Source organism: Sciurus vulgaris (assembly GCF_902686455.1).
Source record: "Sciurus vulgaris genome assembly, chromosome: 3".
Lineage (NCBI taxonomy): Eukaryota > Metazoa > Chordata > Mammalia > Rodentia > Sciuridae > Sciurus > Sciurus vulgaris.
In genome coordinates this window covers 120,586,878-120,605,524 of record NC_136463.1, presented here as the reverse complement: position 1 = coordinate 120,605,524, position 18,647 = coordinate 120,586,878, and the positions used below count along the sequence as shown (strand labels likewise).

Sequence of the window (18,647 nt, the reverse complement as noted above, 5' to 3'; positions counted from 1 at the left end):
GTCACTCCTAATACATTCATCTCTGGTGAAAGCCCTGTTGCAGTAGCTATTAGGTTCTTAATGATTCTAAGACTTATTCTACTCTCCCTGGTTTGTTGATGAGACCAATATGTGATTCAGAAGCATCATTGGAAAGGAAGCAATGAAATAACATAAAAGAAGCATCACTGAAATCCAGGTCATTGACTTTAAAGCTTCTCCTTTATCTACATGAACTATTGCCTTATTACAGAAAAACAATGAACAAATTTGGCCTTGTTTCTTTTATACAAAACCTCATTGTGTTCTTTGACTCCTCATGTTTTTTTCAGGGAGTTTTGTTTATTAAAATTGGTTATTATATCATTTTTCACAATTAAACTTTATAGGCTGTAGAGTATACCCACTCACTGTTGCACTAAAGTACAGCTTTTCAGACTCCAATTATTGGAATAAATCTATTTTACTTGAGGGTACATGAGCAATCCCCACGTATGCAATGTTTTATCTGGCATTACTTACATATCCCATATAAGTCAGGATTCTTTGCAGTTACACATAATTAAAACCTAAAAAATTGACATAACTAGACAGAACATTCTACCTTCATATTTAAGGTTCAGAGGTCAGTAGTCCACAAGACTTCCATGTTTAAGGCTGTTTTTCGCTCTGCCAGACTTCACATGTGACTTTCTTCTATTTAACCCCCATTTGCCTAGATGACTGATAAAATGTAGCCATATTTATATTCAATTTCCAAGCAGGAAAGAGAAGGGAATAAAAAGAGGCAGAAGAAGTGTTTGTCACGCTTACCTGAGTAAAGCGGAAGCTTTTCCAGAGATCCTTAGCTGACTATGGATTGTGTCTATTGGCAAAAGTAGTGAGAAATGGTCTCCCCTACAGACAAGGTGACCTGGCAGAAGCTGGACATTTATCTAGATATATTGCCACCTTGAACAAAATGTGGACTCTTAGTAAGACACTCTGGAAAAGATATTAACAGGGTTTGATATGCTTCTCCCATATTCTTACTCCTCCTGGTTATTATTCCTTTTTGAGAAATATGAAAATGAAATGTTATTTATGAAAGGGTCAAAAAAATTGAAGGAAAGTAATTTTATTTTCTATAAGATGTAAATATTGGATATAACTTGGGAAAACATGTAGTCCATGATATCATACTGGACATAACTTTCCTATGTTCATGTATGAACACATAACCAGTGAAGCTCCACATCATGTATAACCACAAGAATGGGATCCTAATTAGAATAAGTTATACTCCATGTATACATAATATGTCAAAATATACTCTACTGTCATGTATATCTAAAAAGAATGAATAAAAAATCAAAAATAAAATCGTATAAAATAAAATCATATAAAATTATGTAGAAATAAAAAATAACTTTTATTTATTAAATTAGAAAAATATACAAAATTAAGAAATAATGAGTTGAACAATAAAGAAACTGCAATGTTCATCTTTATCTAAACACAGTAGAAATTTCATGTGGTTTGTTGTAAAATATAGTCAAAGAAAAATGTAAAACATGAACTTCATTTTATGAGTGTAGCCTTTCTTAATTAACTATATTAATTCTAAGACACTTAGTATTAGTTCACTCATTTATTGTATTAGTGTATAGCAGAGAATGTATTGAAAACTTCTATGACTATGTGTCCAGCATTATTATAGGTGTAGTGTTTTTCTCTCTCCTAAGTTATACTCATGAAATATTTTGGGCCTTTTATAAGTATTGGTTTCCCAAAAAGCCACACTAAAACTTCATATACTTCAAAGGTAAATAGAAAGTAATCATTAACATGAAGAAGTTTACAATTAAATAATTTGCACCTAAAATAATTGTGCAAACAATTATATCATGAAGCAAAGCAAAGCACATTCCATACATACAGAATAACAACCCAGTTCATTGAGGATGCCCTGAACATAGGACTATATCGGGCTGGATGGAACACATGAGAAAGAGGGGACTTTGAGCCAGCCTCTGGAGTGTGGGCAGATGTGTGCAGAAGGAAATCTCAGGCAGAAGAGCAAACATCCATATTGTTCACCTAATTCACTTTCATTTATCCATCCACTCATTCATCTATTCAGTATTCAACTTGGAAAGCCATCATCTGTGGAAAGACTTAACTGTGCTTTCTTGTTAGGAAATTCATATATTCTATTGATCTGACAAAAAGTTGTTAAAGACTTGTAGTAATCAAGGTTAAATATTTTATATCTATTTACTGTAATGGTAGTTTTTCTTCCTTTGTCATTAGGCTTATCTATCTTTTGATTTTTTTTTTTAACCAAAGTCTTTTCCTAAAAGAGAAAGTTTTATTCTACAAAACGGTAGTTTAGGTTTTTACTTGTTACTGAACTTTAGAAAATATAGTCTTTTCCAAAAATGGATTTGACTCAGCAATATCTAGGTCTGAGTTACAATTGTGTTTTGGGAGGAAGCTGGCCTTTGATCCTGTCTTTTATGCATAGATTCTTTTAACAAAGAATCACTCTCCTATATAATGATTTTAAACCACTTTTTTCCCTGCAGATTGATTCCAAATGCTCGAAAAAATCTTTCCATTTTTAAGGGACTTGTTCATTTGCCAAAAAACAAGGAAATACTGATATTATATATTTCAATCAATGTTTCTTATTGTTATAATTTTATAAATTTTAAACATCACTTTCCTGTAATGCTGGTTAGAATGTCAAAGTTAATAAAATGTGATAATAAAAGGTAAATCAAGAAATCCCAGTTTTAGAATATGTGTTTCCCAATTACACAGTTTACTCTTACTCTACCCCACACTGTGTATTACCTGTTTTTATATGTTGATTGTATTGAAAAGCAAACAGAATGTAAAAGGTTGCATCAGTACATTATAATATTGAAATTCATCTCCTAAATAACATAATTATATAACTGGTTGATTAAGTCTATGTTGAATGTTATTTAACCTTAAAACTATGTTTCAAATATATTACCTAACATAGGGTATTTTCAAACAGACAAATAATTTCTATCCACAGGTACATGATGTTAAGCATCTTAAAGCACAGTTGACTGAACTCTCTGTCTCATACAGCCTTTCTAAACTGCAGTACCTACCCTTCTCACTTCTAACAGGGGTAAATCAAACTGGATCGTTCAAGGATGCAGCTCTGTGCTTTAACCAGGCAGAGACATGTGTGACCACTTTTACACAGGTTACCTAAAAACATCATACATATATGATACTTTTTTTCAGTGTCTTGCATGCTTTTCAGCTATAAAATCTTTTTGCCTGATCCATTGCAAGAAAGTAGAAACATAAACAATTGTTCCATAGATGAATTGACATTACAGCATGTTGCGGGGGCAATTCCATCATTCTTTGTGATTCTCTTGATGACTTTTCTAACATATCTTTCATATCCTAGGTGATTTCAAATGCATGATCTGTAGACTATACTGGATGGATTATAAAAGTAAGATCAGAATGTAACAGAAACCATAACAACATATAGTTGAAACATCTCAATCAACTTTAAATTCAGTAGGTTAGAACTTCACTAAAAATAAATTTTATGGGAGAAATTTTTCAGCTATCTACATAAAATCAGAGCAGAAAAGGATCATTGCAACTGTACTCTGTATTTACATAAAAGGAAATTGAGACTCATTTGATTCAGCTGCTTTCTGAATACACATCTATGAAGTTGGGGACAGAGCTGTATTACCCAGCTTCTAGTCTAAACTTTGAGTACAATTTTAAATGATTTTAAACACAGTAATCACTGGGACTTTGCTATTTCTAACAATAGCAACAATTTACAATTTGATTTTATTTGCTCATATATAAGTTGCATCAATTAAAAGATAATAGGCTCCACCTACACATGAGTTTAAAATGTTTGATTGCAGAACCAATATTGCTCACTGAGGAGAATAAGTTTCTGCTTATATATGTACCTGGAGTATCCCTTAGCAGCTAGGTCTAAATACAACAGATTGTGAAGTGAACACTAAATCTTTCAGTGAGATAGAAAGCATTTTTGCTAAAATTAGGAGCACTAATATGGGTTGCCTTATCTAATATTTCTAAAAAGTATTAAAGAAGGATATATTACACAAATAAACAATAATATTTTGCTTTAGTAAACTTTATTGAACTCTAATTTTTCTTAATGGGAGAAATATATGTTAATAATAATCTTGCAGTTTTTTAATAATCCACTTCTATTCTGAATTCCTCTGTCATTGTTGAAATGTTTGTATTATGTGTTATTTGTTGTGAACTGATGACAGCAAAACTTTATCCTGAAATTGATACAGTCTAATAATAGTAATGATAACAATTTATAATGGAAAAAAGTTATTTTAGTGTTTAGTGTACTTGAAGTTATGTTACAGGCAATCTTAAGTTTTAAAAAAAGGTACTAATTTCTCTATTTCAAATAGGCAGCAATTTAGAGGTAATATTCTTGAAGAAAATTATTATTTCACAATGTAGAAAATTGTCTTCAATGAACCTAAATAGAGATACACATATATGTAACATTATTTACATACACATATGCATGTTGTGACTTCACAAACTATTATTAATTTTTTTAACAAACAACTGTTAGGAAAGATGCAGTATACTAACAGATGATCAGTCTCTTGATGAAATAAAAATATTTCAGTTGTAAAGAATGAGTTGAAATACAGCACATGGGCAGAAGCTACCTACATAAAATTTAGGAAAGACATATATCATTCATGTAAAGTTTATATTTTGCCTTGTATTTTCAATATTAGAAATCTACATGTTTAAATAACCAGTAATTTGTCCATTCAGTGGAATTTGTCTTTATTTGCCCTTCACTATTATTAGTAGTTTCAGAGGATAACAAAACTATTCCAATGTGCAAGTTGTTTGTTTTTTCATTTTCTCTTTGGTTTATTTAAAAATTGCAAACAATATTTAACAAGTTTGAATCTTAGAATCAACACTTTAACCTCACATTCAGCCTTCAGGTTTGTTTAAGTTCCAATCCTTATTTACCAACTTCCTTAAATTTTCCAGCAGGTTTAATAGTAACGATGTTTAAATGTTTGTTTCCAAAGTTTAAAAAACACTTCTACACTGTATTCCAGTTACTTCAATATCTGTTTTCTGAAAACAGCCAGCATAGCACTTTGGTGAAAGGGCACAGAGCCCTTGACTACTGACTGATGCTTTATATTCCAAGACTTTATTGGTGAATGCCCTGTCCCTTTTCCTTAGATGCTCTTGGATCTAAGGAAATGGGATCTAGATGTGAAAGTGATAGTCCAACCTTCTTGTCTGGCCAAATGTTATTGTTTTTGTCTGTCTGTTTGCTTTATATTTGAAGTCTTATATTTAATTCCATCCATTGTCATATTACTGGATTGAATGTGTCCTAGGTGGAAGACTCTGGGAAAAATAAGGCCTTTTGATAAAACCATTGGTTTTATTAATTTCCCTGGTAGGGGCTGAGATGTGACCTTGTTATTCCTCCATTACCACGTTGACCCTTCTAGGGAACTGTGAAGTGCATTTTGTAAGGAATGAGCAGCTGTTCCCCATGAGCCTACACAAAGTTCCTCTGCTGGCAATAAACAAAGAACACTAAGAAAGAAAAATATTTCATTTTCTTGCCCTTGATTTGAAAAAGCAAAAATTTAGCTGCCCATAATTATAATGTGAGCCAACATTTTGTTGCAACTTGTAAATAAACCAAACGTTTTCTGCTAAGTCAGTGAAGTGACATGGGAATCCTGATAACAGAGAGGAAAATACTATTATATTTCCATTGATAAAGAATACCTGGAGTGTTTCTTTTAACATGGGGAATCACATTTTTAAAAGAATCTTTAGCAATTTCAGAAGGATCAGAAAAAGAATAAGGGTCCAGAAATCTAAATCAGGTAAAGAAACTAAATGTCATTACATGCAAGATGGAAAACACAGATGATAATGTCAGAGGTGCTCTCCAGTTGAAAAAGGCTATGCAAAATCAAGTTTGTGTTTCTCCAAAGGTTTGAAAGAAAACCGTAATTCTTACAAAGTAGAGAAAAACTACTGTGGTGCTACACAAAGGAATATTTAAATTCAAAGTATCCCATAAAAATGATAAACTGGAAAAACACTGGACTCTAAGATAAACCTAGTAATCTGTAGAATTCTTCTTTAAAGGTCCTGTGATCTTTTATTTTGAACTTTATTTTGCTCCTTAATGATTCAGGAATATCATTACAGATATGGATTGCAAAATTAGGTTGTTGAATTTAAAAATGGGTGATAAGGAACTCCAGTCTCATAAAATTGTTTTTCCTGCTTATTGACACATGGCTTCCATAATTTTTCTTTTTTGTGCCAATACCTTTGTTTCAATTTGCCTCTCTCAACCTTCTTGCTGTCTATTTTGTGTCTTTGTGTTAATGCTCAAGTGAAATAACTACTCTAGACTCTGCTCCTTAAAGAGTATCTTTCTTTCCTGGTTTGAAGCAAGCAGCCTTATGGTATGTACTTTGAATGTAACATCTTTGAGATGTTTTCAATGTCAGCTATCCTCTCTGAGAAAAATTTTTGTCAGGTTCTGTGATCTCTACAGTGCTGCTGTGTTCGTTTTTGCCTTTGAGTGGCAGTTTGTTGTCATTAGATCATCTTCCTTCACTTCTCTTGGAACTAGAAATTACTGACTAGCATTAAACTACCACTCATAGCAAGGTGAAATAGCCTTGTAATGTTAATGCCTATCTCAGGAAATGTTAATAATAAATTTGTAAGTGACTGACTTAGGGCATTTTCTACTAGGACACTTATTTAATAGTGTCTCTACTCACATGCAGTGTTGTAGACACAAATCTTCAAGTCAACCAAAAGGAATAATAAAGGTTTTAATTTGATTATATTTTCAATAAGAGAAAGGGACTTCTTATCTGCATAAGTTCACCATCAAGATAGTCATTGCTTCAGAACTACCACGTTTAATGGATACACATTGAAGAATGTGGAAAGATTAAAATTTTTGAATCAAATGTATTGTTTACATAAAAAGAAAAGAAAGAATGAAAGAATGTTAGAAGGTACAGTCAAATCACCTTATTCAATAAAAGGAAAGAATGTAACTGTGGAAATCTTTCTATTCCTTACAACAGTGAGAACCCCTTCCTGAGTCTATGCTTATTTTTAGTTTAATTTTATTTGTATGAAGACTGCCAAAAATAAAATTTTTTTAAAAACTTCATTAAAAAAATAAGTAATAGAGAAAAATGGGATTTTATGTTAAAATCAAACCTCTTTGAAAATTACAGAAAGGTGAATTTGTGGTATCAAAATGGAATTTCATCATAATAAAGTATTTATTTCATTTCTTAATATAGCGTATTCTTTCTTTTCCAAAACTACAAAGAAAACTAAGAAACCAAATTTATAAAAATGAAGGCAATCATAAAATTAGTTATATTAAACAACATACATAGTTGGCATTATCTTTTCTGTATAGTAAAATAAAACAAATTGTAATAGTTAAATTTAGAAATGCCTGATATAATTATTAAATTTCTCCACAGAGAAAATTTTTGTTTTTTGGTTTTTTTTAGCCTTTCTATTTAAAGGCATACTTTTTAGAACCCCATTAAAGAAACCTTAAAAAGTATAGATTTCAAAGGCTGAATAGATTGGACCTCAACAGTCTCCACTGCTAAGGCATGTGTATTATATATATATATATATTCAATTTTATACAAAGTACTGAAATAGCTACTATGTGAATATCTAATGCATTTGCAGGAAAACATTAAATATCTAAAATACTATTAAGTATGGTAATTTGACTTGTGCTCTACATTAATTATCATTTATGCTGACTACTTTGATAATACTGGTCAAGTGAACATTACTGGATTGCTTTAATTTCTGATGTAAAATCTGAGCCATATTCTAAATTTATTTGACAAAATTTACCATAAAAACTGTATATGAAAAGGAAGGTTTCAGTAGCAAGATGTACCACATAAATTTTCCTGAATATTTCACTTGCTCATTATCTAACTCTCAGCATAATTCCTCTTTGTCAATGACCTTTTAAAAAGTGAGAAAACTGGTTTGGGATTGTGGCTCAGTGGTAGAGCACTTGCCTAGCACACGTGCCTCCCCAGCACCACATAAAAATAAACAAATAACAAAAAGTGAGTAAACCAAATACTGATATCGAAGATGCTTTCATTAATTTAGCCTGTCAGAATTCTGCAGACAAAAATCATTTTATTTAAAAGTTGTTTCCAGCTGAGAGAAAACCACTATTTCTATTGCTAATATTTTGGCTAATAGTAGAGAGGTCCTTCATATTCTTTATATTAGCAATTCTTCCTACTCTTTTGGCTCAAAATCTAGGCCAGTAGTTATTTTGGGGGTTAAAAGACTTAGTCTCAACTCCATAGAAACATAAGGTCTTGTCTACCAATTCCTGAATGACAGCTCACTTACAAATGAGAAGTCAAGATTTTATTTCATCAAATAATCACAGCCTTATTAATATGGCAAAAAAAGGCCCAGTTTTTATGATAATGGGCACAGTACAAAACATTAGTATTTCCCCAATATTCTTCCCTGACAATGTATATTTTATAAACTTAAGTCTTACAGAATATTCAGTTATAATTGATTTTCCCTTTCTTATTTTAAAGTAATTTTAAATGAATTCAATCAGTTTTAAAGATCTATTTTAAATGAATTTTTATACCAATGTTGTTCATAACTGATACTCTTAACAAATCCTCAACCTAGTAGGAATAATGCGTCTGCTAATTGAGGCTAGGCCTATTAATTTAATACAGTATTCATAATTCTTTATTCCATCTATAAAAGGACTTTCCTTAAACTATTCTTTATATACATTACTTGTGCCACTTAAAATTTTTTATTGGTACATACTAATTATACAGAGTAGTGAGTTTCATTTTAGCACATTCTTGCCTGCATATAACACAATTTGACCAATTACCCATGTTAATACTTACCTTCTCCTTCCCCCATCAATGCCATTTTCACTGAGGTTGTAAGCTGGTGATGATAATAGCACTAAGAATTTAATATGATACTCATAAAAATATTTCTAGATTCTATATCACTCTCTAAAAATTAATAATTTAGATTGAGCCTCTGATATTAATACAAATTAATAGTTGAAACATCAATTTAACTGAAGTCAATATTTCCTCATTTTAGTACTTGTATTTGCTTAACATATGCTCCAAAATTAAAGCTGTAATACTAATAAGAGAAGCATGTGTTGTAATAACTAGTAGTTTTACATAATCACATGTCATTTAACAAATGAAAATGAGAAATGAACACTTTCATTAATATGTTGCTCTATTTCTTTATAAAACAAGAGTAGGGAAATTAGACCGTTTTGCTACAATTTCTGTATGTATTTGCTGTAAAAACTTCTGTGTATGTGTGTATAGACATCATGTTTGTCGTGAAGTTCTCGGGGGGACTTGTTTGTTATGATCAGCTAGATGATCATAATGACATTGAACTCATTGCTCCCATGTATAAGTCTGCCTGTTTGATTTCACTGAATCTTCGTTTCAGAGTTTGCATGTGGTGTTTCCTTTAGTAGCCACTCTTTGGACATTATAAATAATACTTTATGATCTGTTCTGTATTCTAAAATTTTATAATATAAAGGGTAGTGTTGGTATGGTCCTTCACATTTTGATTCCTATGCATTATTTGATTTTGCCAGTCTTGTTTAAAGACCTTCTATCTATATCATCCTGCTACATATTTTTTAATTCAAGAGAGATATTAGAAAATATGTTTAGATTTTATTTTATGCTATTTTTTTAATGTTTACAAACTTTTTATTTTGTCAGATCTGACCTTTCAACTAGCCAGAACTGGCAATTTGTCACGTATATATTATTTCTATTAGGGTTTTAGTTGTACTAAAATAATAACTGTTTTATAGACATTTATATTAAACATAAAAAATAATATAAAATGTGGCCAATGCTTTGCCACATAGTTAATATCAAAATATTACCTATGAGAATTTTGTCCAAAAACTTGTTAGCATCATAAAAAATAACTTATTTTTCCCAGGATGTGTAGATAGAAAGATCAAGTACAGATGCATTGTAAGGTTCCTTGACCTCAATGTGTGTTTATACATTTCGTATGGCCATCTTACTGTGAAACTTTCTTCATAATACTTTGCATGACTGATTATTAATTGAGGCTTAAATGTAGGACTTGAATGAACCCTAAATGATCTCTCTGGTGGGTGGCAAATTCTTTTTTAGAGATTAAACCGATCGAGTTCCTCTGAGTGCAGCACAGTTGATAACCCTCTGCCAGGAGAAGAAGAAGCCGAGGCCGAACCTGTGAATTCAGATGAGCCAGAAGCCTGTTTTACAGATGGTAAGAAAAAAATTAAAACACCAACATTTATTAGTGTTTTGGATTTTGTCTTAATACATAATACATATTGGGGGGATGGGTATTTACAAAGTCGTAAGACTCCGTTCCTTGTTGATTCCCTGGTGGCTCTATTTAAAGGTAAGTCACTGGTGTTCTCTAAACCTCAGTTTCTCCGTTTATGTTACTCCACTAGCAATGCTTTTTAATGACAGTGCATTCACTGTAAAGCTCCCTGCTCCTGTGGGAACTTCATACTTCTCATTCTGGATCCTTAATTCACATTTGAGCACTGTGGAACCACTAGAATTCAAGTTAATGGGACAGATGGTACTGTTGTCCTTTTCATCAAAAACTGAAATTTACCGACACTTCAGCCTCAGAATTCTTTCCTCCACTTAGTTTCAGAGACCAGAGCCCAACATCATTCTTCTACATCTGTGACACTTACTTTACAGGTCCTTCTATTTCTTTTATTGACTATTTTTCTGCACCTCCTGAAATTAGTGACATTTCCCCACATTTTTGACCCTCGGTATTTTTCTTATTCTGAAAGTCCAAGAGATGGCTTGAACAACCATTTCTATGCCATTGGTTCTTAAAATGAATTTCTTTACCCTGGCCTCACTCTTGCATTCTAGATCTGATCACAACACTTGGTTGGCCATCTTCTGTTGCCTTAAAACATCTCAAGGTTAAGAAGTATAAAACAAATTTAGTGTGTTCTCCTTCACATAATCTACAGCTTCTCTTCTTTACTCATTTAGTAACATTGTGGTCTACCCTGTCTCTTAGGCTGAAAACTGAGAAAGCTTCTACCTCTTCTTTTCTAATCACAAGCTCATTAGACACACTGGAGATAAGGCCCATGTTCTTCAGAGGATTCTTATACATGCTTAAATTGGGAACCCTTGTTTTATAGGATAAAATCTGAAGTCTGTAACTTGACATGTGAAACCTTTTACATTTGGCCTCAGTCATTTTTTCTGATATTACTCTCCCTCTTTTTCATTTCCTGCCATATGCAACTGCTCACTGCCCTTGAAATTTGCCAGGGGTTTTATTCAATGTAGTTACTTTGACTTCTATCTAGGAAAGTGCTCAATATTATCTGAATAAGCATTATATTGTCTAAGTAAAAAACACACAAACCTAGAGTAGGGTTGCAGTATGAGACAATATTATGGAGCACACACGAGATTTAAGCCTGGTAAACATAATTTTTTAGTTGATCTACTTAGTAACCATCTCTGAGGCCATGAGCCCATTTTTTAAATCTTATACTTCAGATGCCTCATCTGTAAAAATGAGTGTAACAACAGCATTACTGTCATGGAGATAGTGACAGATTAAAGGAAATAATTCTTATTAATTAATTGGCATAATGCCTAGCTCCCTTTTTCCTCTGCTCTCCTTATTGGTTTTCAGGTATTTTGTTAAGAGTCTTGTGTAGAAGCTGTGCTAGCATTGATTCTAATGACTTGCTATTTACTCATGGGCTTACTTTCAACATCATTATTTTTGTAAACTCATTGATTTGCTTTCAGTCTTCAAGATTTCTCAAGAGGTCTCCTAAAACACTCATGCATTAAGCAAAGTAACTGAAGAATAAAGATATCTACAAACTGCAATAAGGGCATGGATTTTCTTTAAATACACACCAAGTATCATTTTATATGGGAAGCAAAGGAGCATCTTACCCAGTTGATACAAGTTTTATGTTTGCTGAAATCATTGCCATAGCAGAGCTCATGGAATTTCCCTTATAATTGTTAATGTTAAGAGCATTTGCGAATTTTGTCCACATGTCTCATTTGTTTCTCAGTAATTAGCATCAATCTTGTAAAGTTTAATCTGTGCAGATGTACCAAGATTTCCCTTATCCATTTTATGAATGACCATTACCTAAGATATTACTTTAACTATAAAGAATTTGGGTTTATAAAACAAATTAAGCCTTCAAACCAGAAAAAGGCTCTAGAAAAACTTTAAACTCTACAGAAAGTGTTAATACTCTCTTTTTTCTTACTATAGGGTGGCCTTTTTACTGCGATAAGAAATTTATAAAGGTTGTTAATTCTGAGAAACATTAATGAGAATACTCTTTTGGTTACTTTGAGATCATTTATAATTTCTAAATTGAGGCTGGTGTAGAAGACATGCCATGGAGACACATTTTCAAATGATCCTTGGCCTGGGCCATTGAAAACCGATGGAGGGAGCACAACTCTGAGTCACATCGTTTTGATACACTTCACTGGAGGTTTTATACAGTCACCAGACCTGTTTGGTTAAGAGACTCAGCGTGATAAATTCAAAATAGAAGCCAAAATTTGCTTGGCCTTTCAACCATTTATTCATTCCTTCTTTCAATAAACAATTACTAGATACCATCTAGATTCCGCATCCAGTCCCTGGCATTGGAGGAAGATAGAGTTGTGAATAAAACACTTTCCCTTGCTCAAATAATGTGAAATATGAAGATAGTAAAAGGAAAGGTGAGGGATAAGGACTTACTATCATCAAATATAATGACTCAAGAAGGCCTTTTTATAGAGGCCCTGACATTTGATCAGGGACCTCAGGAAAAGTGAAGCTGGATCATGTGAATATAAGAAGGAAGAGTATTGTAGGCAGAATAACAAAGGCACTACTGCAAGGTGGAGATGTGCATAACCCTGGAGGAAAACCAAGGGGCAAGAATGCATAGAACAGATTGAGAGATATGAAGTGTGTTAAAGTTGAGGTCAGAGACGTAGTAAAGATCCTAAGAGTTTTAAAGAATATGATAAGAATCTGGGTGAAAGTCTCACAATCTGCCATCTTAAGAGTAGTCAGATAGATAGCAATGGAAAAAGATGGGCGATTTCTTGGAGGTCTCTGCAGTAATCCCAGTGAGAGCTTGGTTGATGTTGGGAATGGTGGGAATGGTGACAGGGTGAGATTCTAAGTGTATTTTGAAGTTAGAGCTGGAAGGATTTGCTGATATATTGGATATAGGAAGCAAAAGAAAGGAGTCAAAGATGAGTTCATATTTGGGGTTCTCAGAAATAGGAATATATTGTCTCCACATGAAAACTTTGAGAACATTAGACTTTATAGGATGGGAAATTGTCAACTTCTTTACTTTCAATGGAAACGACTCTCACAAATTCAACACTGGTCTCCAAGAGCTGACATCTAACCAATGCTAGTTCACTGCAGCATTTGGCCTCCAGAGATCTTTGTTACCAGAAAAGCAGAAGAAAAAAATCAAAGGAAGTAAGAGAGATGGTTAAATGAGAGTACTGTGCTTCCACTGAAGATGATTGTTCAAATGATTTTGTCATTTGCTGCTTCACATTCATTGATCCTTCTCAGCTTTGTAACTATCACCTTACTAATGTGTTTTATTGATTTCCTTCATCTTTCCCCCTTATTCCTCTTTCCTCTTATGCCATGTCTGTCCTTAGTTCTGTCCCATGACTTTGTGATTCAAGACGTCAGACTACTTCCCCAGGCCTCACGCTGTTCTCACTGTCCTTCATTCTGCATGTCTGGGCAGCCTATAAAATTTTGCATTTGACATGTCACCTTGATTCTACTTGATTTTATATTGTACTCCTTTTGGATTATACAATTCATTAATTATTTAGTCAGAATTTGAGTTAAAATGAATAACCTCCTTTCCTTAAAATAATGTATTTTCTGTTAATTTGGTATGTGGAAACTCATCTCCCCAAAACGTTCTGAGTTCACCAACTTATAAAATAACTAATTACCAATGCTGACTTGAATAATAAATACCCAACCCATTTCCACCTTTTTATTTCTTTTCTTCTGAAAGGAAAATGTGAATAAAACATTTATTTAGAGGATTTAGACATTTTAACAAAATAGTGGAAAAAAATTTTTTCTAGTCACTTTTTGCATAGATTATATTGATTATGCTGTTATGTTTTTATTAATGGGCAGTCTGTCTGTGTAGAAGTCAATTGGCACTTTTTCATTTGAGATTATGTGTTTAACATGATGAAACCCAGGTTAGACTTTGTGTAATGTATCATGAGAGCAAATTAATGAAACCACCCCAAAGACATAGCATTTACCCACTGGGACTCATTAGAATGTTTGAGAGGTTCTCTGTTATGTTTACATTTAACTAATAGTCCTTTAAAGAGAAGGTGTGTGATAACATTACTAACCAGCTAGGTTAGAAATCTCTTGGGATAGGCCTTTGCATAAAAGCCAGACAGGTGATGGAGCACTCTTGCCTCAAAATAAGAGGGAAACTCTCTGAGGTGTGATAAACCCTGTGAGCAATATTTATGAACCTTCATCTCAGATAAAATAAATGTACCCACTTTTCAAATTAGAATGCATCATGTTTTTTCTTCCCTTGTAAGAATAATGTTTCTCTTCAATTTTAATGCTGATAAAAATAAAGTCCAGAAAGTAAACTCTTTTTAAACAAATGAAAACTTTATTTTCCAATAATCTTTACTTGAGGCAAGAAGATTCTGTTCTGCATATGATCTTTGTTTTCTAAGGTAAATATAGATTCTGAAGTCTCAAGCATTAAGTTTCTATTAGGAATATTCCATGTCAAAAGAGAGAGAGAGAGAGAGAGAATATTCCATGTCATCCAGGCATGGTGCTGTAATTCCAGCAACTTGGGAGGCTGAGGCAGGAGGATGGCAAGTTTGAGGCTAACCTTAGCAACTTAGTGAGTTCCTAAGCATCTTAGCAAGACTCTGTCTCAAAAAGTAAAACAATAAAAGGGCTGGGGATGTGGCTCAGTGGTTAAATGCCCTTGGGTTTAATCCCCAGTCAAATAAAATAAATAAAATAAAATAAAATAGTAATTTCATCTCAAATGTTTCTGCTGTCTGAGCTAAACTTAAACATTTTAATTAAAAACCTTTTTCATAGCAATATATATTATATCTAGGAGTCTCAAGTCACATTTCTCTTTAATTTAGAATACTTCAAAATTGCATCCTCCAATGAAGATGTATTTCTTTTGAACTTAATTTTAGGATCTACCATTAATTTCCATAATATTGCTTAGGATGGTGTTTCTGAAAAAAGTTTTTAATAGGAGAGTGGAAACATCTCAAATTATAGGACAGATCTACACTTAGGAAAATCTGTTAGCAAGAAGATCCTGGAATGCATTGTCCCCACAGAGTTTAGTTCATTCATTCATTCATTAAATCAAAGTTGTATAAACAGTGTGGAGGAGGTTGAGGAGAAATCAGGGAATTACAGAGGACAATAACATAAAAAATAACTAACAAATATTAAGAAAACCAGGGAAATAAGAAGATGAGAGAGGGTGATGTCCAAAATGAATTTGAAACTGCAGGCATAAGTGTTAGAAGTGATTTGATTACAAGTGTATCACAGAAAATTTTTTCCATTAAATAATATATTGTAAACTTTTTGAGTATTGAGATGTTGCATGCTTGTCTTTCTTTCCAGGTTGTGTTCGGAGATTCCCATGCTGCCAAGTTAACACAGAGTCAGGGAAAGGAAAAATCTGGTGGAACATCAGGAAAACCTGCTATCGAATAGTTGAACACAGTTGGTTTGAAAGCTTCATTGTTCTTATGATCCTGCTCAGCAGTGGAGCTCTGGTAAGAGATCTGATACCTAAACAATATTGATTGTCAGTATTTTTAATAAATGAGCCGGAAGATAAAAATATCATGGCAGGTTGTTTTACCTCAGGAAAAAAATCCCTATAATTGCCAAGGACAAAATTTCAGTTGAACTCAATGAATATTTACTGAGTATTCCAACACATCAGGCACTATTCCTGCTGGGTTGAATGTAAAGATAGATCTGATCCAGGTAACATTCTCCAGGAGCTAAGAGAGTAATATCGAGGAGAGAGATACTGGGATGCATTTGTAAGTGAAGTATATACATAAAGCTGTAGCAGCAAAGAACAATTGGCCACTTGTGATTTCAGAATGGCACATGATGATGATGCTTTGTAAGGTCTAGGAAGAATAAACATTTTCAGCCAGTCAAGGTGGGCTGAGGGGAGCAAGTATATAATGGTAAAGAAGCATAAAAAAGCATCAGATATTAAGAAATTAAAAGTTGCTGAGCTATAGAGAATGCCATGGGAGGAAGAGCAAGTATAGGTGACCAGAGATACGGTGGAAATACAAACATTATCAGCTCCTGAAGCAGCTTGCATGTTTTCATAGAGGCAAGTAAATGAATGTTTTAGGGCAAGAATGTGAGAAGTTTCTCACCCTTGTACATCTATAAGTACCTTCTAAGCATTGAAAGGGATCTAGGAGAGCTATAATCTCCCTGAGCCTTTTTAAAATTGCTTTCCTTTCCTGTGACCCTCACAAAGAGGAGTCATTAGAAGCCCATTAGCCCACATTCAGCTGGATATGCTACCGTAAATTCCATTATACTGAAAGCAGAATACTCAAGAACTTATTGCCATGTAGACAGTCTTCATAGATCCGGGATTTGATTTTACTCCACTCACAGGCTAATACATTAACCATACAGTCATTCATAAATGCTGGCAGAAATGAGATGCCCAGGTTAGAGATAAAGGACCTCATTATTTGTGGGACCAACGTAGCATACGCTTCAATGCATTAGTGTTGGTCCTCCTGTTGCAGGCCCCATAGTGGCACAGTGAATGCTGGGTAAGTGCTGTACACTAGAGGGTAAACATCACAGGCAAAGAACACAGAGCTTAAGGAAAACATCCTTTTATACCAGTTTACCCTGCTCTTTGTCCCAATTTCCCTCAATGTCGTTTGCCCCAAACCCAACCATGAGAAAGGACCTGGGTGAGAGCAGTCAGGGTCTTGTATTCTTGGCATCCCTATCAAAAGCACCCAGGTACCATCACACGTCCTTGATAAATAGCCTCTCTAAATAAGACTTGCCTCTAAAAAGCAGAAAATAAGAAAAACACTTTTACTTATCTGGTGTCGTGCAAGCAGGAATCTTAATATTGTCTATAACTTCTCATATTCCTAGTAACTGAAGTTCATTCCATGCTGAGTCATATACATGATCAAAACTTACAGAGAGATTTGAAACACAAAAAAAAGCTTAGAATGACTCTAAATCACTTCTAAAGTTTAGAATTACTCCTTCAAAATGTCTAAAAAGGAGATGACATTTTGAGAGAAGGTGTTCTCAAAACTGGAATCCAAATGAGTTGTATGAAGGAAAAATGAAGAGTATTTCAAGAATTTGGGGCTTTCACTTGGACAGTCTGATAATTAAGCGAGATTTTTTAAATACCTGTCTACAAAATTAAAAAAAAAAAAAAAAACTTAAGAACTTTAAGTTTCTGGAAAATTATGGTGTTTTCCTTCTTCTCTCAATGAAGAAGAAGATGAATGCAGAATTTAAAACATTCCTTAATGTCCCAAAGCTAGTAACCAAAGAGCTATAACTTAATTGAAGTCCAACTTTAAAACCAGTCTATTTTCATTCAAAATAAGAACACACCAAGAAGACATAAATGAGTTGTCACTGAAATGACTATGAGTAAAACCTAAATCCCCACTCAGGCAGAGACCACATAGTGGCATCCTTTCCTCCTGTTCCCACACCCACAAAATGGGTCCTGGAAGCCAAGCTGCCTGCAGCAAAGCCCCGTGTCCTGTTCTGAGACCAGTCATTAAGCCATACTCCATCAGGACATCTGCTTCTCCTCACAGAGAGTCACTGCTGGTCCTGCTGTGAACCTGCACCCCTACTTCCAGGAACAGGATCCTTCTTCCCTGTGACCAGTTCCCATACTTGACTTTATACTTTAAGGACAGTAACCGCCATCATTTCTGCTCAGCGGGTTTGCCTGTTTTCTCCAGAACTTGGAAAGAGCAGGAAGGTCCTAGGAGTTAGAAGCCTTCTGCTGAACTTCCATTCCACTGACTCTGAACCATGGCCCCTGCTGGCATCTTCTTTGAGCATCTTAACAAATCTGTCAATTCTCTCCACCCCAATTTCTTAATTTCCTTCAGTATTGATATTATAAGTTTGCAAAAAGTGCTAGGAATAGTTTTTAAAGTATTGAGAGCAGAAATTGGAAACAAAAGAATGAGGATGATACACACCCATAAACGAGGACAGGAAATACAGCGTTAACCAACAAGGATATAGGTCCTTTGACTTTCTTTCTTCCAACCAGGTAAATAGTGTTTCTATCTGAAAGGCAAAATTCTAAAATTTGGGACCTATTTAGAGCAACAGTC

General features: G+C 33.7%; 1 protein-coding gene and 1 long non-coding RNA gene across 5 annotated transcripts in view; one reads left to right on the top strand and one right to left on the bottom strand.

The window, feature by feature from the left end:
• The window catches only part of LOC306657926 (sodium channel protein type 1 subunit alpha-like), a 271,243-nt gene that overhangs the window by 40,334 nt on the left and 212,262 nt on the right, over positions 1-18,647 (top strand). For 3 of the 4 annotated variants that reach the window (XM_079134422.1, XM_079134421.1, XM_079134423.1), the window contains 2 exons: positions 10,305-10,422; positions 15,883-16,037. The exons of the other annotated variant lie outside the window; for it this stretch is intronic. In XM_079134422.1, the coding sequence (XP_078990548.1) occupies positions 10,305-10,422; positions 15,883-16,037 (273 nt within the window). The remainder of the gene's footprint in view (positions 1-10,304; positions 10,423-15,882; positions 16,038-18,647) is intronic. 4 annotated transcript variants of the gene reach the window in all.
• LOC306657931 overlaps positions 1-18,647 on the bottom strand; it is a 106,927-nt gene that overhangs the window by 19,276 nt on the left and 69,004 nt on the right. The window lies entirely within an intron of this gene.